This window comes from Mastigoproctus giganteus, chromosome 5 (assembly GCF_048544385.1).
Source record: "Mastigoproctus giganteus isolate SK-2022 chromosome 5, ASM4854438v1, whole genome shotgun sequence".
Lineage (NCBI taxonomy): Eukaryota > Metazoa > Arthropoda > Arachnida > Uropygi > Thelyphonidae > Mastigoproctus > Mastigoproctus giganteus.
The window spans coordinates 198,023,899-198,048,939 of record NC_143579.1 but is presented as its reverse complement, the minus strand read 5'-3'; the positions used below and the strand labels follow the sequence as shown (position 1 = coordinate 198,048,939).

Sequence of the window (25,041 nt, the reverse complement as noted above, 5' to 3'; positions counted from 1 at the left end):
AATTCGTCAATTTACTAAGTGCCCTAGCATTAGTGCAAGTATATTTGCACCTGTTTTAATCTTAACAACCCTAATGCATACCATGTATTTGTTTATTCCATGAGAATCCCCAACAGGCCTTGAAATTCCTGACACCTTGCTTTCCAGACTACTGTATGTTCCAGTAGAAGCAGTGCAAGAATCACTTTCACCTCTACCTGAGGCTACTTTTAATCTATTAATCTGTGTATCCCCCTCCCTAGTCAGCAGTTTTCTGATCCATCTAATGCTGCCTCAGTACCATTAAGAAATATTCTTGCACCCTTTCTATTTAAGTGCATCTGATCCCTGTAAAAAGTCTCTCTGTTAACAAATACAAACCATACTGAGAAATATTTGACCCCACGAGCCTTCCACAGTCTCTCCAGGGCTGAATTGATTGATAAGGCTCTCATCATGTGCTCCCTCTTATTGTGTCTGAAAAAAAATGCAGACACTGTCGATTTCAATCTTAATTCACGACTTTTTCTCAACACTGCCCTGCACTTCTTAATTAAACCCTCAATCTCCTTTTCTTAATATCATTAATACCAACATGTACAACAATATCATCTTTTGCACAGGATAATGACTTCTTTATGTCAACTTTACCCCCCCCCCCGATCCTATTACTTGTTTGTTTGTTTAAACTTCCACAATGATAGATGAAAGTTTGTTCCAGCAATCAACTACCTGCTAGCTAAAGGCAAATTTCCATGCATCTATTCTACAACTGTCTTTCTTCAATTTGAATTTATGCCTCCTAAGGTGCATAATCTGAGCAAGAGGAAGAATCCCATCAAGCATTGATGGGATTCTTCGATGGGAGAAAAAAAATGCATGGGATACATACAAATTAACACGTGACACAGAAGCCTATGATAGATACAAGCTGATCTGTAACCAAGTTACAAAGGAGGTTAGGCAGGCGAAGGCAGATTACGAGAAATCTTTGGCAAGGGATGCAAAGAAAAACAGCAAAGATTTCTGTACTTATGTAAACTCTAGAAGGAAGGGGATGAATCAGATTGGTCCACTTGATATCGATGGGTCAACCGTTGATGATCCTACTCAGGTAGCTAACAAACTAAATGAATATTTTGCATCGACATTCACACATGAGGAGTTATTCAGCGAGGGGAATGCCAGAGGTGTATTCAACTCTGGCAGTAATCTAGAGAATCTTGTAATAACTGAGAGTAAAGTGGAGGAGAAATTGTTGAAGATAAATACAAGAAAGGCACCTGGGGTGGATGGGATCTATCCGGTTATATTAAAGGAGGCAGCAAAGGAAGCAAAGCCTTAGCCATAATTATGAGAACTTTCTTGGACTCAGGGGAGGTACCCATGGACTGCAGAAGTGCAAATGTGACCGCAATTCACAAAGGAGGATCAAAGGCTGACACAAGTAATTATAGATCTGCGAGTTTAACTTCTGTTCCAGGAAAATTAATGGAGGCACTGGTTAAAGAAGAACTGCAGGGTCATCTAGACAAGACTTCAGTTACAGCTCGGACACAGCATGGTTTTGTTAAGGGGAAGTCTTGCCTGACCAATTTGATTGGATACTATGATGCAGTCACAAAAGAACTGGATGCAGGGAATAACTTTCATATTATATACTTAGATCTTAGAAAGGCTTTTGATATTGTGTTGCACATGGAAGACTGCTGCACAAATTGGAGCAGTGTGGTATTGGAGGCAAATTGCTGCTATGGATAAAGGGGTGGTTGAGGGGGAGAAGACAGAGAGAGAGTGGTAATCGATGGACACTGCTCATCGTGGACTAATGTTATTAGTGGACTCCCTCAGGGTTCAGTATTGGGGCCATTATTGTTTTCTGTATTTATAAATGATATTGATGATGGTATATCAAGCTTAATGTCCAAGTCTGCAGTAGATACAAAGATTGGCAGGGTTGTCAAGGACACTACTGACACTATGCTGTAACAACAGGATCTGGAAAGGTTGAGCAGATGGGATGAGAGGTGACAAATGTAAAGTATACTTATGGGAAACAGTAACCCCAGAGCAACGTATCAACTCTGTGGTACTACACTGACAGTGGTAGAGAATGAAAGGGACCTGGGGTGGTTGTGCAGGCAGATATGAAGTTCTCTGAGCAGTGCAGACAGGCTGCAAGAGTAGCTCATGGTGTATTGTCGTTGATATATAGGAATTTTTCTAGCAGGGATAAGGAGGTGATTATTCCCTTGTATAAGGCAATCGTCAGGCCACACCTAGAGTACTGTATACAGGCCTGGATTCCTCATTGCAAGAAGGATGTAGAGCTGCTGGAATGAGTACAGAGAAGGGCAACAAGATTAGTGAATGGAACAAAGGGGTGCTCTTATGAACAAAGGCTTAAGTTTTGCAAATTACAGTGTCTGGAGACTAGGCACCAGCGAGGTGATCTGATAGAGATGTATAAAGCCTTGAATGGTTTGAGCATGCTCAATGCTGATGGCATTCTTCCTCTTGCTCAGAATATTCACCTGAGAGGGCATAAATTTAAATTGAGGAAAGTCAGATGTAGGATAGATGTGCGGAAATTTGCCTTTAGCCAGCGGGTGGTTGGTTGGTGGAACAGACTTCCACCCCTTGTCGTGGAAGTTGATAGCCTAAATAGTTTAAGGCTCAGCTGGACAGGTATTTCGAACGAACAGAGAGGTGAAGTAGAAGTGGTTATTTTTTATTTATTTATTTATTTATTTTTTTTTTTGGCTGATGCTGCATAAGCTTGCTTTCTTGCATCAAATGCCTCTACTAATGCTAATGCTAATCTCTGAGGCACCTGATTTCCAAGCTCTGCAGCCCACATAATCTGAATCTTTTGTCCTTTTGCCAATCTCGCTATTCAAGTTGCCCATCTTTGGACCCTTTCAAGAAGCTCAATGTCTTTTTCCTGATGAGGTATCAATACTTCAACACAGAATTCCAAATGTTTTATACAGTGGGATTATGATCTCCCTATCTCTACAGGATAACGTTCAATAAATCTCCGACAGGACATCATGGGCTTTCTTGGCTGCCTGGTCACATTACACTGTTCAGAAAACTTCATATCTGCCCACGTTATAACTCCCAGATACCGGGAATTATAATATGGGAAATACATAACTCAAAAACAGAGATTAGCATTAGTAGAGGCATTTGATGCAAGAAAGCAAGCTTATGCAGCATCAGCCAAAAAAATTAATAAATAAATAAATAAAAAATAACCACTTCCACTTCACCCCTCTGTTCGTTCGAAATACCTGTCCAGCTGAGCCTTAAACTTATTGAGGCTATCAACTTCCACGACAAGAGATGGAAGTCTGTTCCACCAACCAAACACCAGCTGGCTAAAGGCGAATTTCCTCACGTCTATCCTACATCTGTCTTTCCTCAATTTGAATTTATGCCCTCTCAGGTGATTATTCTGAGCAAGTGGAAGAATCCCATCAGCATTGAGCATGCTCAAACCATTCAATGCTTTATACACCTCTATCAGATCACATCACTGGTGCCTAGTCTCCAGACACTGTAATTTGCAAAACTTAAGCCTTTCTTCGTAAGAGCAACCCTTTGTTCCATTCACTAATCTTGTTACCCTTCTCTGTACTCGTTCCAGCATCTCTACATCCTTCTTGAAATGAGGCCTCCAGACCAGAATACAGTACTCTAGGCGTGGCTTGACCATTGCCTTATACAAGGGAATAATCACCTCCTTATCCCTGCTAGAAAAATTCCTATATATCATCGACAATACACCATGAGCTACCCTTGCAGCCCGTCTGCACTGCTCAGAAAACTTCATATCTGCCTGCACAACTACCCCCCAGGTCCCTTTCATTCTCTACCACTGTCAGTGTAGTACCACAGAGTTGATACATTGCTCTGGGGTTGCTGTTTCCCATATGTAGTACTTTACATTTGTCAATGTTAAACTTCATTTGCCACCTCTCAGCCCATCTGCTCAACCTTTCCAGATCCTGTTGCAGTAGCATAGTGTCAGTAGTGTCCTTGACAACCCTGGCAACCTTCGTATCGTCGGCAAACTTGGACATTAAGCTTGATATAATATCATCAATATCATTTATAAATAGAGAAAACAATAATGGACCCAATACTGAACCCTGAGGGACTCCACTAATAACATTAGTCCACGATGAGCAGTGTCCATTGATTACCACTCTCTTTTCCCCCTCAACCACCCCTTTATCCATAGCAGCAATTTGCCTCCATGCTACACTGCTCCAATTTGTGCAGCAGTCTTCCATGTGCAACAGTATCAAAAGCCTTTCCAAGATCTAAGTATATAATACCAAAGTTATTCCCTGCATCCAGTCCTTTGTGACTGCATCATAGTATCCAATCAAATTGGTCAGGCAAGACTTCCCCTTAACAAAACCATGCTGTGTCTGAGCTATAAATGAAGTCTTGTCTATATGATCCTGCAGTGCTTCTTTAACCAGTACCTCCATTAATTTTCCGGGAACAGAAGTTAAACTAACAGGTCTATAATTACTTGTATCGCCCTTTGATCCTCCTTTGTGAATTGGGGTCACATTTGCACATCTCCAGTCCATGGGTACTTCCCCTAAGTCCAAGGAAGCTCTCATAATTATGGCTAAGGGTTTGCTTACTTCCTTTGCTGCCTCCTTTAATATAACTGGATAGAGCCCATCCACCCCAGGTGCCTTTCTTGTGTTTATCTTCAACAATTCCTCCTCCACTTTGCTCTCAGTTATTACAAGATTCTCTAGCTTACTGCTAGAGTTGAATACACCTCTGGCATTCCCCTCGCTGAATAACTCCTCATGTGTGAATGTCGATGCAAAATATTCATTTAGTTTGTTAGCTACCTGAGCAGGGTCATCAACAGTTGACCCATCGATATCAAGTGGACCAATCTGATTCATCCCCTTCCTTCTAGAGTTTACATAAGTAAAGAACTCTTTGCTGTTTTTCTTTGCATCCCTTGCCAAAGATTTCTCGTAATCTGCCTTCGCCTGCCTAACCTCCTTTGTAACTTGGTTACAGATCAACTTGTATCTATCATAGGCTTCTGTGTCACGTGTTAATTTGTATGTATCCCATGCATTTTTCTTCTCTGCCATATGTCTTATTAGTTCATCTGACATCCATTTAGTCCTGAACCTTGAACAATATTTCTTAGTTGGTATGTAAAGCCTAGTAGCTTCCAAGATAAGTTCTTTGAATGCTTCCCATTTTGAATTTGCTGTTGGTAACATCATCAGTTGGTCCCACTGTATAGAATTTAAATACTGTCTCAGTCCATCATAGTCGCTTTTACGAAAGAAATAACCCTTCCCTTTACCCCTAATGGTAGTTACCTCTTTGAGTAAATCCCACTTCAGCACACTATGATCACTGCCACCTAATGGTTCATTTACCTGCAGATTGTTAATGCATGAAGAATCACTACTGATAATCAAATCAAGAGTATTACTCTCTCTAGTTGCCTCCCGAACATGCTGATGTAGAAAACAATCATCCAATAAATCCACAAAAGCCTTGCTAGTGTGTGAGTGACCAGGCCCCAAATTTCAGTCAATATCTGAGAAATTAAAATCCCCCATTATAAGACTCTCTGATTTACTGGCCCACTCTATTTCCCTGTACAGTTTCTTATTATACTCCATCAGAGTCATTAGGCCTATAGCACACTCCTACTCTCAATTTTGATCTCCCAATGCTTATGTCACACCAAACTGACTCGACGCTGCACTGTCCAGCAATGTCGACTGGCTTCACTTCCTTGGATTTTATGTATTTCTTAACTAATAGCATAACCCCTCCTCCCTTCCTATCCTGTCTATCCTTTCTGCAGACATTGTACTCCCCAAATTCCAGTTCTGCATTCCTTATATCTGTGTGACACCACATCTTTGAAATCCCCACAATATCTGCCTTTGATGTTTTGAGCAATACCTGAAATTCATCAAATTTATTTACTAAACTCCTAGCATTGGTGTACACCAAGCATACATGCACCTGTTCTTTTTCTTAGCTACCCTAACACAACCCATATGTTTACTTGTACCCCAATGATTCCCAGCAGTCTCTGAAATATCCTGCATCTTATTTTCCAGGCTGTGGCTCATTCCAATAGAAGCAGTGCAAGAATCACTTTCGCCTCTGCCAGTGGCTACTGTTAATCTATTAGTCCTTGTATCTCCCCAATCTAACAGTTTTCCGACCCATCTAACACTGCCTCGATAGCATCAGCAAACATTCTTGCACCCTTTCTATTTAAGTGTATCCCATCCCTGTAGAAGCAGTCTCTCCTGTTAACAAGAGGATACATTACTAATGATAAATCTTTAAATTATTTGTTTTATTTATTTTTTAACTCAGTCAAATAGAAATAGATGAAAGTTGCTGTATCCCTGCTATTCATAAAATTTAACATGGAAGCATTATCAGCTTCACGCAGAACCATAGCGATTTCAAAACTTGAATTTCTCATCACCAATCAGTCACTAATTTTCATTATGAATAACAGCAATCCCAAGATATTCTCAACATTATAAATTATTACCATATATTACATGGTGCAAACATGCCTTAATTGTAAAACAACTGTAACTATTCATAAATAACTGCATTTGCTTCAGAGTTGGAGCACAAAAAGGATGCAGTCTTGCCAATCCTAATAAAACATAAATTAAAAGTAATTTGTTTAGTTTTAATTTATTTATGTTCTATTTATGCGTTCTCAAAGTTTTATTAAGGATTTAATTTTTTAATTTTGTTTTTTTTTTTGTTAACTACTTGGTGAATGTGCACACATGCAGACTATTCTATACTAATGTGGTAACATACCTCATTAACTCACATTTCATGTAAGTGGTTGGCACAAATCAAAAATGGAAAATTTTAGATGTCAAATTACATGGACATTAGCTAATTGCTGGAAACAGCTTGAAACTTTTTTTTTTTTTTTAATTCCAGTTTCATACAAGTGGCTACATCCTTAAACCTTCCAAATACAAAGATTTAATTATTTTTAAGCTACTTTAAGATAATTTTTCAATATCCCAAAATGAATGGATTTCCCTCTAAATCTAAAATATGAAGTTTCATACGTTTAATAATCTTCGGAAAGTCCTAACAGTTTTTACTTATGTGAATCAAATAACACACAGACATTCATTTCAGATTGTGAAAACATTAATTTAGTTAGCAAATAATTTTTTACATTACAAAACAACTAGAAAGTGCTCATCACTCACTTAGCACATAGTTAAAAACCATCATTTGAATTTTGAGTTAAAACTAATTATTAATGGAAAGTTAAATTCATTAAATATACAGGGTGATTCACTACCAGTGCGACAAACTTGCAGGAGGTGTAGGGGGCACAAAGACAAATCGGAATCACATAGCATTGCAGGGTCCAAAATGCCTTCGTCATGCAGTAGAGGACGTTGAACAGGAGGTCGCATGAACAGCGATCCCGCTGCAAGTCAGCATTTGCGAACCGGTTCCAGAGGCAGTAGGATGGACGAGTATTCAAACGCTGAACTGGCCAACATGCACCTCGCGTATGGAGCTGCAGACTGTAACAGGCGCGCTGCTCTGTGCTTGTACCAGGAACGTTTCCCGCACAGCCATGCTCCTCATCATACGATTTTCGCACGTGTGCACAGAAGGTTACGTGAGACTGGTTGTTTCACGAGAGGTACCATGAATCGAGAGCAAATAATGAAGACGCCAGACAATGAGGAGAATGTCCTATGTCTTGCAGAAGGCAATCCAAGTATGAGTACTCGAGCGATAGGCCAATGATTGGGTATTTCCCAATCCACTGTATGGAGGATACTGTCAACAAACCAAATGAGTTCATACCATCTGCAACGTGTCCAATCATTGGAGCCTGTGGATTATCCACTCTGGAGGACTTTTGCTACTTGGTTTCTTCAACTGAAATGGTTCACAAATGCTGACTTCCAGCGGAGGCGCTGTTCACACGACCTCCAGTTCAACGTCCTCTACCGCATGACGAAGGCATGTCGGACCCTGCAATGCTATGTGATTCCGATTCGTCTTTGTGCCCCTACACCTCCTACAAGTTTGTCGCACTGGTAGTGAATCACCCTGTAGTAGCACAACCATGTTTACCGGTGCCTTTAGGCGCCTCCATAGCCAGGTGGGAAGGAGCAGCAGTGTGTAGCACATGCTTCGCGATTAGACCGGGGTTCGAGCCCGTCACCACCAAATACGGAGGATGCGGAAAGGTCAGGGAATGACCACAGCATATCCTGGAGCAATACGGCCTTAGTTGCTAATGCTCCTAAAAACCAAATAAGATAACATAACATAACATAACATAACCGGTGCCTTTACTAGAAAAAAAAAAAGTCATGTAGCAGTGTCTACCACAAAAGATGAGTAAATTAATTCTCACCCTTTTGCCAGTTCCAATTAAGTTCACTCTTGTTTCATGAGGCAATAAAAATTGATAGGTAGACTACTTTGTTTATTTAGATTCCATTCTGAATATATGTATCCCAGAAAACACAAGAAAGAGTTCATGCAGAGAAATATTAAAGCTTACTTTGATAAAACTTTTAAATCCAATAAACAACATATTTCCCTATAGAAACAATTTAAAAATACTTTTTTTTTCTCCATATTTAAACTTGCAAACAAGGAATGCTTGTTTGTTTGTTTGTATTGAGGTTTAATGGCGCATGGACTACGCAGGTCATAATGCGCCAACAAGGAATGCAGCTGTACCGACAAATAGCACATTTGTAATGGTAGCGAAAGCCTTCAGATGTTGAACCATAAAGTTTAAAATAACATCAATTCCATTGTGTATTGCCAGAACTAACTTCTTATAATCATGCAAATTTCTGCTAACTGAACTTTGCAGAACAATACATCAAATGAAACATCTGGAAAATAAATTTCATACAGCAAAATTAAGCTATCATTCTAGCCAATATAAATCTAATAACTCTCAACTCATTTTATTCTATTATCATCTCTCTCTCTTCTCTGTTTACTTGGCACTCATGTGTATGCTCCCTACCAGCAATGCTAATGACAAAAGTGATGAAAAGTGGAAAGATAACAATATCGCTGTGACTAACAAAACAAGGACAGCTTATGAAAGAATGAAATAAGACAAGCTCTGATGAGCAATAAAAAAACTTCAGTGAGTGAAAACAATATAGTTTAATTGAATAAATTATGAGAAAAGAATAGGCTGTCCGATAAATATAAATTGTTAACTTCACAAATAGTTATTATTTAGTTAATTGTAAATTGACTTTTTATTTCAAAGTAAAAAAGACTAGCTCAAATATTACTAGAGTTCCATCTAACATTTCTCATAATTTTTTTTTCAATATTTTTCTTCTTTTAAACATTGTAATAACAGATACTCACCTCAACAGAGTACCTGTTATTACACTAATAAATGGCACCTCCGTAGCCAGGTGGGAAGGAGCAGCAGTATGTAGCACATGCTTCTTGATTAGACCAGGGTTCGAACCCGTCACCACCAAATACGGAGGATGCGGAAAGGTCAGGGAAAGACCACCGCATATTCCCGGAGCAATATGGTCTTAGTTGCTAATGCTCCTAAAAACAAAATAACAAACAAACACTAATAAATATAGAACAGATACTTACATTAGAATCTTCATGCATTCCAAATCCCACAAAGTAAAATGGGACATCATTAATGAAAAAGGATGTATTAGTAACACATATTGTGCGAATACCCACATGTTGATAGTAAACATCAAAATTATTTCCAACAGCAAGCTTTATCTGTTGAAAGAAAAGAAAAATATAAATAATAAAAAGAGAGACATACCAGAAATTAATACAATGTGTAAACACAAAGCACACCATAAAAAAATGGCACCATTTTGCACTATTATAGTTCCCTATATGACAAAGCTAGTAGGTGATCAAGTTAGAAACGAAATTTAAGAAATAATTCGAATAAATGCATTAGCATAACAAATTCAGTAAAATCTCATACATCAAGAACTCTCGTAAATCTGACACTTTTGTTTTAAATTTTACATTAAAAAAAATCCCATGAATCTACTTGTTATTCTATCAACCCTGTATCTCATCAGGCACTGCCACTGACCATTGTAAATTTTATACACCCACAGGAAACTTTGCCATAGCTTCCCAAAACAATGGATTTCAAGTTTCATTCAAGCTTACATTATGATGTGATTGGATAGTTAGCTTATAACTCCAGTGTGTGTGTGTGTGTGTGTGTGCGCGCACATCTTTCTCACTGGTTGCTCCTGACAGCTTCTGTTGTTTGAACTATATCATGACCCACTAGGGCTATTGGTGAAAACTTAGAAATGAGAAATTGAAATCTGAGAGCTGTACGCACAATAAAAGTGCCAAAGTAATGACTGATTTAAAAAAAAAAAAAAAAACAAGTTTACACTGAGTGGCCACTTTATTAGATACAGCTAGCCTTTTCATGAAATGGAACATACCTTCAATAACAGCATTGTGTTCTGTGTTCATACCATACAATATAAAGCAGGTGCTTGTACGTGTGTGAGGACAATTTAATGCAAGAATCAGCAAGAAAAAAAAAAGATTTAAGTGACTGAATGTGGATGGCAGTCAGCACCGGTATTCAAAACTGCAATCCTGTTGGGGTTTTCACACACATATAAAAAAGCAGAATTAACACTAATATCCAAATTATTTAAATAATTTTAGATCATTTAAACTACAGATATATTCAGGACAGGACAAATTAATGCCATCAGAAATGATTGAACATTACATAAACCTGCGAAAATACGAGACATTTATTTTTATTTCAAACTATAGAGCTTAAGAAAAGGTGTAACCATAACCTACAAAGGGCGCTAACCATCTCAATATATGGCTGTCATACTACTTCCAATATTAACAAAATAAACAATCAATATAACATCCAATATTACCATAATGTCATTACTGAATAAGGACTACATCGAAAGGCATGTCAACTGGGGCTAGCATCTCTCGATATATGCCATCAATAACAACGTCAGCTATCTGTTTCTGCTAGTTACATGCCAGCCTCACCATATTCCTATATACTAAATATAGCATATATAATAACTTTAAGATTAAATTTAAGTTTAAATTTAAGTAGCTAAATGACCTAATGTAACCAAAATAAATATGAATCTCATAATAAAAAATTTGAACAGCAAACTGGCAAAATATAATTGCTAGCCCTACAGATAGCCAAACTCTTAAACATTAATGGAATATTTACACAAATATTTCTGATTCTGTAGCAAAATGGACAGGAGAAAAGAATAATGAGGACTAAAGCCCAAAAAATAGGTGAAAGGAACAAGTATAGCAATAGTACTTCAATCTCTCCCGAATTACTCTTAATAGATTTTGAGGCATAAGATACAAGAGTTAGATGGCATAGAGTTAAAAGGAGGTAAAGACAGCAAACTACTTTGGAAAATTACCAGGGGTGTAAATACCCCCAAAGCAAAGGGACTACCTTGCGTAGGGACTGCTTTGCCTTGCATAGTGACTGACTTGCTTAGGGACTACCTTGTCTGTTAGTATTATGATAAAGGTCGCATATTTGCTCCCCCTTTTTCTAATACTATAGACAAGTTTGGTAACGCAGTGCCTGATATATGGTCAAGAGTAGTCTCCTGATGAAATTCCTGGCTATGTATCATCTTTTCATTTAGTGTATTGAGATTTTGCATACTTGCCATCCCTTGATTCGACCACTTGCTAAAATTGCCCTCCCATATCTAAATACTGTGTTATTTATTTATTTATTATTTTTTATTTATTTGTATAAAATTATTTTTGTATATTGTTTGCTTCCTCAGTCCCAGTTCATTTTTGTACTAGGTTTTTCAAATTCTTTCACTTTTTCACCACTACTTCACTTCCAGTTTCTACTTAGCATTAGCAAGGGCACGTGATGCAAGAAAGCAAGCTTATATAGCATCAGCCAAAAAAAAAAAAAAAAACCCTTATTTCACCCATCCACTTGCTCCAAATGTTTGTCAAGTTCTGCCTTCAATCTATTTAAGCTATCAACTTCTACAATGACAGATGAAAGTTTGTTCCACCAATCAACCACCCGCTGGCTAAAGGTAAACTTCCGCACATCTATCTTACAACCGTCTTTCCTCAATTTGAATTTATGCCCTCTCAGGTGATTATTCTGAGCAAGAGGTTACTATCCCTTAAACTTCTCTTATTTCAGGCAATTTGTGTATTTTTTGTTTCCATTTTCACAGACACTTTATTTACATTACAAACCACACATTATTTATATTCTTTTCCTTCATTTACTGCTGCGTGGTGCATTTTGGAGCATTAGACATATGATAACTTTTGTAATTTTCCTTTTTCTGCTTATTTTGCTTCTTAACAGTTTACTATTACTACTATATATATATATATATATATATATATTACAGTATAACAACTAATGAAATAGACTTCATCCCTCAATAACAGAAGATATATTGTGAATGATATGCTATACTGAACAAGGTGAACGTTGGAAGTGATCACAGAATGGTAAGATGCACACTTGATATAGATGTAAGAAAAGAAAGGAAAAAACTGACTTGAGTAAATAATACAAAGGTCTCTGAGATAACAGAAGAGAAGAAAAAGCAGTATGTACTGGAACTTAAGAATAAGTTTGAGCTTCTGCAGACTGCTCAGGACCAAGATATCGATGAGGAATATTACAACTTTCTGAAAATGATAAAGTCCAAGAAACCTATAAGTAAAAAGAAATCCAAAGAAGAAAAAATTAGTCAAGAAACACTTGTCATGATGAACCGAAGACGACAAATCAAGAGCAAGATAAACACTGACAGGGACAAAATTGAGTATACTGAGTTATGCAATGCCATTAGAAAGAGATGCAGAGTGGACATAAGATTTAACACAAGAAAAGTAGAACAAGTATTAAGGGAAAACAATAGACTTAAATCAGCAGCCATGAGCAGCAATACAGAAAGACAAACGATACTGAAACTGAAGAATAGTGATGGTGTACTTATAAATAGCAGGGAAGGCATAATTCAAATAGCAGAAGACTACAATAAAGAATTATACAAGGAGTGAGGGAATGATGTCAGCAGTGGGGAAGATGGATCACAAATTAGCAACATAGCATTAGCATAGGCACATGATGCAAGAAAGCAAGCTTATATAGCATCAGCCAAAAAAAAAAAAAAAAACCCCTTATTTCACCCATCCACTCGCTCCATCATATACAACATACCCAATATCCTTAATGATGAGGTAGAACATGCATCGAAGAAAATGAAGAGCAGAAAGCCCCGGGGGAAGATGAAGTTACTGTAGAGTTGTTAAAATTGGAAGGAAGAGACATGACACAGAAACTGGCAAGACTCCTCACAAAATGCATTAGAAGATATTATTATTGGAAATTATTAACCAATTAGCTTGTTATCTCACATCTATAAGTTGTTCACAAGGGTAACAGATTAGAAAGAATACTTGATGAGACTCAACTAAAGGAGCAAGCTGGCTTTAGAACAGAATTCTCAACTATGGATCACCTTCATGTAATAGCACAGCTAATGGAGAAAGCAAATGAATATAAAACACCATTATGCCTGGCATTTGTGGATTATGAAAAGGCATTTGACTCCATACAGCATAAGGCAATGTTTCAGGCACTGGAAAGACAAGGAATAAATACCCCATATATTATGATATTGAAGAAAATATATGAGAACGCTACCTCCCTTATTAGACTAGAAAAAGACAGCAGCAAATTTAAAATTGAGAAAGTATCAAAACTAAAGAACTAAAATGGTCTTGGGCAGGACACATAGCTTGAAGACATGATGACAAATGGACTAAGAAAATAACAGAGTAAGATTGTGTTGTGTAAGATTAATATGCTTGTAATTGTGTGAATAATCTGGATGACTTCTGTTACATATGTGGAGAAGTCATTAGCTTCAAGAAAGAATCCCTTAAATCAAACCATAAAAAACATTTACTTCTAATACTTTGGATGTAAAGTTGGCAACCAGGACAAGAACTCAGCTCCACACACATGCTGCACTACCCATTCATCAAAACTCAATGAGTGGGTGAATTGAAAGGGACATATTATGCCTTTTGCAGTGCCCGTGATATGAAGGGAGCCAACAAATCATGCCACAGATTGTTACTTCTGTATGGTGCCTACTATTAGAAAAGGGATGACAATGAAGAAAAAGTGGACAGTGACATACCGAAATATATCATCTGCAATTCATCCCATGCGTCACGGTGAAGTACTACCTATTTCTGACCACCCAACCATTTTTCTGTACACTCTGATGAACATCAACTTGATATTCACGAAGAAGTACAGCAGCCATCTGCGTCATGGAATCCACCATTTTGTCCAAACCTTTATCCTTCTGAACCACGTAAGATCAAAGAAAGTGAGCTTAAAGACCTCGTCGGGGATCTCGAACTGCAGAAGAATAAGGCAGAGCTTTTTACCTCAAAGCTACAAAAGTCGAATCTTCTAGATTATTCTATGAAAGCGGCAACATTTCATACTCAAAATAAAGACTCTGATAAATTCTATCAAACAGAAGGTGAACTCACTGTTTGTAAGGATGTTCATGGTCTAATGGCAGCGATGAACATGAGGCATGTTCCCAAAGAATGAAGACTATTTATAGACGCTTCTGAGGTTAGCCTTAAGGTGTATTATTACACAATAGAAATATACTGCCTTCAATGGCTCTTGCATATGCCATCCATAAAAAAGAAAACTTAAGAACGTGGAGAACATCCTCTTAGGTGTACACTATCAGAAATATGAGTGGCAGATGTAGTGATTTAGAGGTAATTGCCATTTTATTAGGACTTCAAAAGGGTTACACTAAGTATTGTTACTTTCTCTGTGAGTGGGATAATTATGCCAAGGATATGCACTACGAGAAGAGGAGTTGGCCTCAATGAAAATCATTAACACCTGGAATGTAGCATTTGAACCTCTGGTAGATCCAAATAAAGTTTTTCTTCCACCACACCATATCAAACTGGGGCTCATGAAAAATTTCATGAAGGCTTTGAAAGTGAATGATCCAGCATTCACATACTTGCAAGAGAAATTCCAAAGACCAAGCACAGAGAAGATTAAAGTAGGCATTTACACTGGCCCACAAATAAGGCAACTTTTCAAAGATGAACAGTTCGAATGTGTCGTTAGTGATAGCGAGAAAGCAAGGTGGAAAGCCTTTTGAAATGTTGACTGGTTTTCTTAGGAAATGTTAAAGCTGGCAACTACATGCAGCTTGTGGAAGTTCCCATTACTTCTTACGAAAAACTGAGGTGCAACATGTCAAAGAAGATGCATTTCTTGTTTTATATATAAATAAAAACTAAAGTAGCAATCATGCTTTTCAGGGCAGGATAATTTATGTAAGTTTTAAGTGGCTTTCAGTTACTTATGCATACTTTGAACAGTGTTCTCTGCAATCACCAAGCATAAATCAAAAAATAAAGTTTTTATTTAGAGTTAATAAAATATACTTAAATTAAAATGTAAAATAAACTAACTGTAATGTACTATATATATATATATATATATATATATATATATATATATATATATATTAAAATCTTTTGAAAACTATGTAGACATTAAAATCACAACCAGTGGTGAGCTATAGTGGGTTCGCATGGGCTCGCAAAAGCTGATTGTTGATTGTTATTTTTTTTTTTAAATTTGTGAGCCCAATGTTGAGATGATCATTTATTTTACAAATGAACCAGAGCCAAAACTATGGTGGGGTGAGTGGGTTCCCATCCCACTCACCCTAAAATTATGTATTTTAAAATTACTTCATTTTCGATTTAATTAAAGTCGGACCTCTGTTTAACCAACTTCTTTATAGCGAATGTTTTAAAATTCCTCTTGGTAATTACATTTAAAATAGTTTCCGATAAACGAAGAAAATTTCCATATAATGACAGATTACGAGAGACAACTTTGAATGCATTGTTCTCACCTCTGGTCTTTAGGCAATTAGAAAGTGCGAATTAAGAGTGAAAGGGATTACCGTTTCACAATGTTATTGGTGTCCCTAAAACCTATGCAGTCATATACCGAGAAGTCACACTAGTCAATATGTCAGAGGATTAAGAAGATTCCCAACATGAAAAATAGCCTCTGGTCAACCTGTGTTGTGGTTTCCCTTTACTGCACAAGAGGTCATGTGTTTTTTTGGAGAAGTGAGTGAACCACGCCTTCCAGTAAATTTCTCCTGTCTGTGTTTACATGGTCACAGTAGCTGAATATCCATGTGATTCCGACATTTTGCACAATGTTCAAAGAACTAGTGACAGTAGCAACGTAGAGGGGAGTGACGTGATCGAGGCAACTAAGATATTATATAAACTTTCCAAAAGATGAAATGTTGGCACATTTTGAAATTTCGAGGTTTTCACTGTGTAGAAAATGTTCTAAAATATAATGGCATGCAGGCAATAATTAATAAAAAAAAAAAAACCACACTGTATGCATTATATCACCAATCTCCAAAAAAAAACAGCGTGAATTAAGGATGATTGCTAAAGAACTTGATGTGGAAACTATAAAGATCGGTTGTGTGTTCTGGCTACAATGAGCAGCGTGTAGCTTGTGGATGGCAATTGCAGGTTAAGGGAATTATCCTACATTATGCAAACATTTTGAATCAGAAGTTATATATTCCACTTGGTCGTCGACTTACAACCTATGCGACTTATGACCACAAAAAAAATTAAATAATAAATAAATAAGTAAATTAATAATAAATCAGGAAGTCACTACTGAGGACACCCATAACCCAGGTGAGGAGGCACATCGATGACTGGAGGCCTGAGGACACCACCAGGTACATACACTCAGTCACTCTCTCTCTCTCACATACACTCAGTCGCTTTCAAGCATCTGTTGTGTGTGGTGTATTAATTAAAATTCTACTGGAATACCCATAAAATGTTTAGTAAAAGGAAAATGCCTTCATCTACATATACGCCAGCTAAGAAGTCAAGGAAAACTATTGATTTAGAGTGTAAAATGAAAATTATCCAGCAGTATGAAGGCAGAAAGAAAGTGAATACGATAGCATGTGACTTGAAGTTATCACATTCCATGGTATTGACAATACCAAAGGACAAAGAAAGAATTCGGGAAGCTGTGAAAGGTTCTGCACCTATTAAGTCTACAATTTTAACCAAACAACGACAGGGACCCATCTATGAAATGGAGATATCGTTGTTTATGTGGATGGAAGATTTAATACAAAAAAATACACCCATTAGCCTTCACACAGTGCAAGCGAAGGCTAGAAGTTTGTTTCAGAGTTTAAAATCACGTGCCGGAGAAGATTATGCAGAAGATTTTCAGGCTAGTACTGAACGGTTTAAGCGTTTTAAAAAAAGATTTGCTTTGCATAATGTCTCTCTAAATAAACATCTCCTACCTCAACCCAAGAACATGACCCTGACAACCGACAACCCAGCAAAAGCAAAGATTAAAAATTGATTTTGAAAATTTCATTTGTATTAATTTTTACATTAATTTTAGATTGTATTTTTGTGTTTACAGTACATTATGTACAGTATTATTTTTCACATTATGTACAATATAATTATAGATTGTAGTTTTGTATTTTTATAAACAGTATGAATAATAAACCAATTAAAATGTAGAGAACATTTGAATTTAACCTCATAGAGAGAGATAGTCTAGGCGTAGAAACAAAGGTATGTACAGTATTGCTAAGTAAAAGATAAAAACATTACTGTATTTAAAATGAAAAATAAAAGCTGATAAAAATTTAAAAGATTATAAAAATAAATTATAAAGATGATAAAAAGATTAGGAAGGTTAAAAAAATACTGTTAATAAATATATGGCCAACATACGACCAGATCGACTTACGACCTGTCAGTCAGAACAGAAGTTGGTCGTAAGTCGACGACCAATTGTATTAAATCTACTTTTAAATCTGGAATTTCTTAACCATTTAGCACTAATGATTAACATCCTGCAGGAGCTCTTACCTTTCAGAAGCTTTACAGATTCACTATGGTAAAAGCAGATAAATTAATTATTCGCACTATCAATGCTATTGATAATTTAAAAAATTCTGAAGGAAATTATGAAGCTAAAATTGAGAGCATGTTGAAGTGGAAAGAATTTGAAGGAATCGAAAGTAAAAACACATTTAAAAAATTACCCTGAGATGAGTTATTAAATGCATTGTTTTGGAGCATGTCATTTGGTTATTGCTGTAAGGAGAATTTCAAATGGCCCCCGGCAAGCAGTGGAAGTCAGTCACTTTTTCAGATGAGAAATTCAACCTTCATGGCTCTGATGGAATTTCACTGTGGTGTCACAGTGAAATTCCCTACCAGCCAAATGATATGGTGGTGCATTTCATATTGCACCGCCATATCATTTGGCTAGGGTAGGTCACCTGCAGTTTATAAATAGTTCCGTAAATGCCAATAGATACCTGACTGTATTGGAAAGCAAATTGCTGCCAACCATTAGAGATCATTTCAACATGCCAAGTAACTGCATCTTTCAAGACGACCGTGCTCCTTGTCATCGGGCAAAAAGTATAAGTAGATTCATTTCTGCATTAGAGGTTCAACAGTAACGTGTTTACATTTGTTACAGGAGAAAAAATGGCTGGAAGAACAGTCCATTACAACTCAGCTGGTCAGGAAACAGCCCGGACCTGAATCCTATAGAGAACTGTTGGCATTGTGTGGAATCTGCAGTTGCCAGAAAGAAACCAAAGACCCTTTGTGAACTTCAGGAAGCCATAATTCGTGTTTGGAACCACGAATTATCAGTTGATTATCTTCAGAAATTGATCTTGTCAATACCTCGAGGGTGTGCTGCAGTCATCAGGGCCAGAGGCTGTTCAACTAAATATTAGTTTGCACCTGGTGAACTTTTCATTTTGTTTTCCATTTAAAATGATAAACTGAAGCAAGTTGAGGGCTTCAGCAAACACTGTAATTTGCAAAATTTAAGCCTTTCTTAGTAAGAGCAACCATTTGTTCCATTCACTAATCTTATTGCCCTTCTCTGTACTCAATAATATTAATATCGCTGCTAGAAAAATTCCTGTATATCATTCACAAGACACCATGAGCTACTCTTGCAGACTATCCGCACCGCTCAGAAAACTTCATATCTGACTGCACAATTACCCCAAATCCATTTCATTCTCTACCAACTTGAGTGTAGTTCCACACAGATGATATGTTACTCTGGGGTTACTGCTACCCATATGCAGTACTTTACATTGGTAAATGTTAAACTTCAGTTAGCGTTAGCATTAGCAGAGGCATATGATGCAAGAAAGCAAGCTTATTCAGCATCAGCCAAAAAAAAAAAAAAAAAAAAAAACACACGTACCACCACTCCCATTTCACCCCTCCATTCGTTCGAAATACCTGTCCAGTTGAGCTTTAAATTTGTTTAGGCTATCAACTTCAACAACAAGTGATGAAAGTCGGTTCCACCAACCAACCAACCACCCGCTGGCCAAAGGCAAATTTTCGCACATCTATCCGACATCCGTCCTTCCTCAATTTGAATTTATGCCCTCTGAGGTGATTATTCTGAGCAAGATGAAGAATCCCATTGGCATTGAGCATGCTCAAACCATTCAAAGCCTTATACACTATCAGATCACCTCGCCGGTGCCTAGTCTCGCTACTCTTGCAGCTCGTCTGCACTGCTCAGAGAACTTCATATCTGCCTGCACAATTACCCCCAGGTCCTTTTCATTCTCCACCACTGTCAGTGAAGTACCGCAGAGTTGATACGTTGCTCTGGGGTTACTGTTTCTCATATGTAGTACTTTACATTTGTCAATGTTAAACTTCATTTGCCACCTCTCAGCCCATCTGTTCAACCTTTCCAGATCCTGTTGCAGCAGCATAGCGTCAGTAGTGTCCTTAACAACCCTGCCAACCTTTGTATCGCCTGCAAACTTGGACATTAAACTTGATATCCCATCATCAATATCATTCATAAACACCGAAAACAACAACGGACCCAACACTGAACCCTGAGGAACTCCACTAATAACATTAGTCCACGTTGAGCAGTGTCCATTGATTACCACTCTCTGTCTTCTGCCACTCAACCATCCCCTTATCCATAGCAGCAATTTGCCTCCAATGCCACACTGCTCCAATTTGTGCAGCAGTCTTCCATGTGCAACAGTATCAAAAGCCTTTCTAAGATCCAAATATATAATATCAAAGTTATTCCCTGCATCCAGTTCTTTTGCGACTACATCATAGTATCCAATCAAATTGGTCAGGCAAGACCTGCCCTTAACAAAACCATGCTGTGTCTGAGCTATAACTGAATTCTTGTCTAGATGATCCTGCAGTGCTTCTTTAACCAGTGCCTCCATTAATTTACCTGGAACAGAAGTTAAACTAACAGGTCTATAATTACTTGTGTCAGCCTTTGATCCTCCTTTGTGAATTGGGGTTACATTTGCACATCTCCAGTCTATGGGTACCTCCAATGAGTCCAAAGAAGCTCTCATAATTATGGCTAGGGGTTTTCTTACTTCCTTTGCTGCCTCCTTTAATATAACTGGATAGATCCCATCCACCCCAGGTGCCTTTTTTATGTTTATCCTCAACAATCTCTCCTCCACTTTCCTCTCAGTTATTACAAAATCATCCAGCTCACTGCCAATGTTTACTTTACCTACATCATTCTCCTTCCTGAATAACTCCTCATGCGTGAATGTAGATGCAAAATACTCATTTAGATTGTTAGCCACCTGAGCAGGATCCTCAACTGTTGAACCATCAATATCCAGTGGACAAATCTGATTCATCCCTTTCCTTCTTGAGTTTAAATATGTAAAGAACTCTTTTCTGTTTTTCTTTGCATCCTTTGCCAAGCATTTTTCGTAGTCTGCCTTTGCCTGCCTAATCTCCTTTGTGACTTGGTTACAGACCAACTTATATCTATCATAGGCTTCCATGTCACCCATTAATTTGTATGTATCCCATGCATTTTTCTTCTCTGCCACATGTCTCATTAGTTCATCTGACAACCATTTAGGCCTAAACCTTGAACAACATTTCTTAGTTGGTATGTAAAGCCTGGTAGCCTCCAAGATTAGTTCCTTGAATGCTTCCCATTTTGAGTTTGCTGTTGGTAACATCATCAGTTGGTCCCACTGTATAGAATTTAAATACTGTCTCAGACCATTATAGTCGCCTTTACGAAAACAAAAACCCTTCCCTTTACCTCTGATGGTAGTTACCACCTTGAGTAAATCCCACTTCAACACACTGTGATCACTGCCACCTAGTGGTTCATTTATCTGCAGATTCTTAATGCATGAAGAATCACTACTGATAATTAGATCAAGAGTATTGCTCCCTCTTGTTGCCTCACAAACATGCTGATGTAGAAAACAATCATCCAATAAATCCACAAAAGCCTTGCTAGTGTGCGAGTGACCAACCCACAAATTCCAGTCAATATCTGGGAAATTAAATTCCCCCATTATAAGACTCTCTGATTTACTGGCCCACTCTACTTCCCTGTACAATATCTTATTATACTCATCAGAGTCATTAGGCCTATAGCACACTCCTACTCTCAATTTTGATTTCCCTATGCTTATGTCACACCAAACTGACTCGACACTACCCTGTCCATCGATGTTGACTGGCTTCACTTCCTTGGACTTTATGTGTTTCTTAACTAATAGCATAACCCCTCCTCCCCTCCTGTCCTGTCTGTCCTTTCTATACACATTGTATTCCCCAAATTCCAGTTCCGCATTACTTATATCTGTGTGACACCAAATCTCTGATATCCCAACAATATCTGCCTTTGATGTTTTGAGCAATACCTCGAATTCATCAAATTTATTTACCAAACTCCTAGCATTGGTGTACACGCAGGTATACATGCACCTGTTTCTATTCTTAGCTACCCTAACACAACCCATGTGTTTACTTGTACCGCAATGACTCCCAGCAGTCTCTGAAATATCCTGCATCTTGTTTTTCAGGCTTCTGCTCATTTCAATAGAAGCAGTTGCCACCTCTCAGCCCATCTGCTCAATGTTTCTAGATCCTCTTGCAGTAGCATACTGCCACTAGTGACACTAATAGCATACTGCCATTAGTGTCATTACAAAACCTTCCCTGCAAACCTTCGTATCGTCTGAAAACTTAAACATTAAGTCTGATATACTTTCATCAATATCATTAATAAATACAGAAAACAACAATGGACTATCGTTGGACCAAATCAATGGACCAAAACAACATCGAACCCTGAGGAACTCCACTAATAACATTAGTCCACGAAGAGCAGTGTCCATTGATTACCACTCTGTCTTCTACCACTCAACCATCCCTTTATCCATAGCAGCATTTTGCCCTTAATGCCATACTGCTCCAATTTGTACAATAGTCTCCATGTGCAACAGTATCAAAAGCTTTCCTAAGATCCAAGTATATGATATCAAAATTATTTTTTGCATCCAGTTCCTTTGTGACCACATCATATCATCCAATCAAATTTATCAGACAAGACTTTCCCTTAACAAACCCATGCTGTGTCTGAATTATTACTGCAGTCTTGTCTAGATGATCCTGCAATGCTTCTTTTACCAGTGACTCCATAAATTTCCACAGAACAGAAGTTAAACTAACAGGTCTGTAATTACTTGTGTCACCCTTTGATCCTCCTTTGTAAATTTTGTAACATTTGCATATCTCAGATCTCCCCTGAGTCCAAGAAAGCTCTCATAATTATGGCTAAGGGTTTGCTTACTTCCTTTGCTGCCTCCTTTAATATAACCGGATAGATCCCATCCACACCAAGTGACTTTTTTATGTTTATCTTCTACAATTTCTCCTCCACTTTTCTCTCAGTTATTAAAAAAATCATTTAACTCACTACCATAGTCTAATACACCTCTGGTATTCCCCTCCATGAATAACTCCTCATGTGTAAATGTAGAGGCAAAATACTCATTCAGTTTGTTAGCTACCTGAGTAGAATCATCAACAGTCGAACCATCACTATCAAATGGACCAATATGATTCATCCCCTTCCTTCTAGAGTTTACATAAGTAAAGAACTCTTTACTGTTTTTCTTTGCATTCTTTGCCCAAGATTTCTCATAATCTGCCTTTGCCTGCCTAACCTCTTTTGCGACTTGATTACAGACAAGCTTATATCATCCATAGGCTTCAGTGTCACCTGTTAATTTATATGTATCCCATACATTTTTCTTCTCTGTCACATGTCTCATTAGTTCATCTAACAATCCATTGAACAATATTTCTTAGTTGATATGACGAGCCTAGTAGCTTCCAAGATTAATTCTTTGAATGTTTCCCATTTAGAATTTGCTGATGGTAACATCATCAGTTAGTCCCACTGTATAGACTTTAAAATCTGTCTCAGACTTCCATAGTCACATTGACTCCTTTCTGCGACCAGTCTAATCTTCTGAAAGCTTCCTCAAGTACAGCAGTAAACAGCTTCGGAGATAGTGTCTCCTTGTCAAACTCCTTTCTCGATTTTAAATTTCCTACTGTCTTTGTCTAGTCTAATAAAGGAGGTAGCACTCTCATATATTTTCTTCAAAATCATAATATATGGAGTATCTATGCCTTGTCTTTCCAGTGCCCTAAACATTGCCTAATGCTGTATGGGGTCAAATGACTTTTCATAATCCACAAATGCCAGGCATAATGGTGTTTTATATTCATTTGCTTTCTCCATTAGCTGTGATATTACGTGAAGGTGATCCATAGTTGAGAATCCTGTCCTAAAGCCAGCTTGCTCTTTTGGTTGATTCTCATCAAGTATTCTTTCTAATCTGTTAGTAATGACCCTTGTGAACAACTTGTAGATTGGGATAACAAGCTAATTGGTCTATAATTTCCAATTTCTGATTTATCTCCTTTCTTATGCAGCAAAACTATGATTGCATTATTCCACTGCTTAGGTGTCACACCTTTTTGAATGCGTCTTTGTGAAGAGCCTTGCCAGTTTTTGTGTTATGTCTCTTCCTCCCAATTTTAACAACTCTACAGTAACTTCATCTTCCCCTGGGGCTTTCTGATTCTTCATTTTCTTCAATGCATGTTCTACTTCATCAGGAAGAATATCGGGTATGTTGTATGTATTACTACTTTGCAATCCATCTTCCCCACTGCTGGCATCATTCCCTCGCTCCTTGTATAATTCTCTATAGTAGTTTCTGCTATTTGAATTATGCCTTCTCTGCTGTTTATAAGTACACCATCGCTATTCTTCAGTTTCAGTATTATTTGTCTTTCTGTATTACTGCTCATGGCTGCTGATTTAAATCCTTTGTAAATCCTTTAATGCTTGTTCTACTTTTCTTGTATTAAATCTTCTTATGTCCTCTCTGAGTCTCTTTCTAATTGCATAACTCAGTATACTCAATTTTCTCCCTGTCAGTGTTTTTCTTGCTCTTCATTTGTCGTCTTTGGTTCATCATGACAAGTGTTTCTTGACTAATTTTTTCTTCTTTGGATTTCTGTTTCCCTATAGGTTTCTTGGGCTTTATCACTTTCAGAAAGTTGTAATATTTCTCGTCGATATCTTGGTCCTGAGCAGTCTGCAGAAGCTCAAACTTGTTCTTAAGTTCCAGTACATACTGCTTTTTCTCCTCTTCTGTTATTTCATAGACCTTTGTATTATTTACTCGAGTCAGTTTTTCCCTTTCCTTTCCTACATTTATATCAAGTGTACATCTTACCATTCTGTGATCACTTCCACCATTTACCTTATTCAGGACGGTAACATTATTCACAATATATCTTCTGTTAGTGAGGATGAAGTCTATTTCATTAGTTGTTAATCCATTTGGACTCTTCCATGTCCACTTTCTGTTCACCCTTTTCTTGAAAAAAAGTGTTCATTACTGACAGTCCTTGAGA

The 25,041-nt window shown here is 37.6% G+C and overlaps 1 protein-coding gene across 1 annotated transcript in view; it reads right to left on the bottom strand.

Moving 5' to 3' along the window:
- The window catches only part of LOC150085986 (beta-glucuronidase), a 272,855-nt gene that overhangs the window by 154,526 nt on the left and 93,288 nt on the right, over nt 1-25,041 (bottom strand). The window contains exon 6 of the mRNA XM_090374318.1: nt 9,670-9,810. Within this exon, the coding sequence (XP_090230444.1) occupies nt 9,670-9,810 (141 nt within the window). The remainder of the gene's footprint in view (nt 1-9,669; nt 9,811-25,041) is intronic.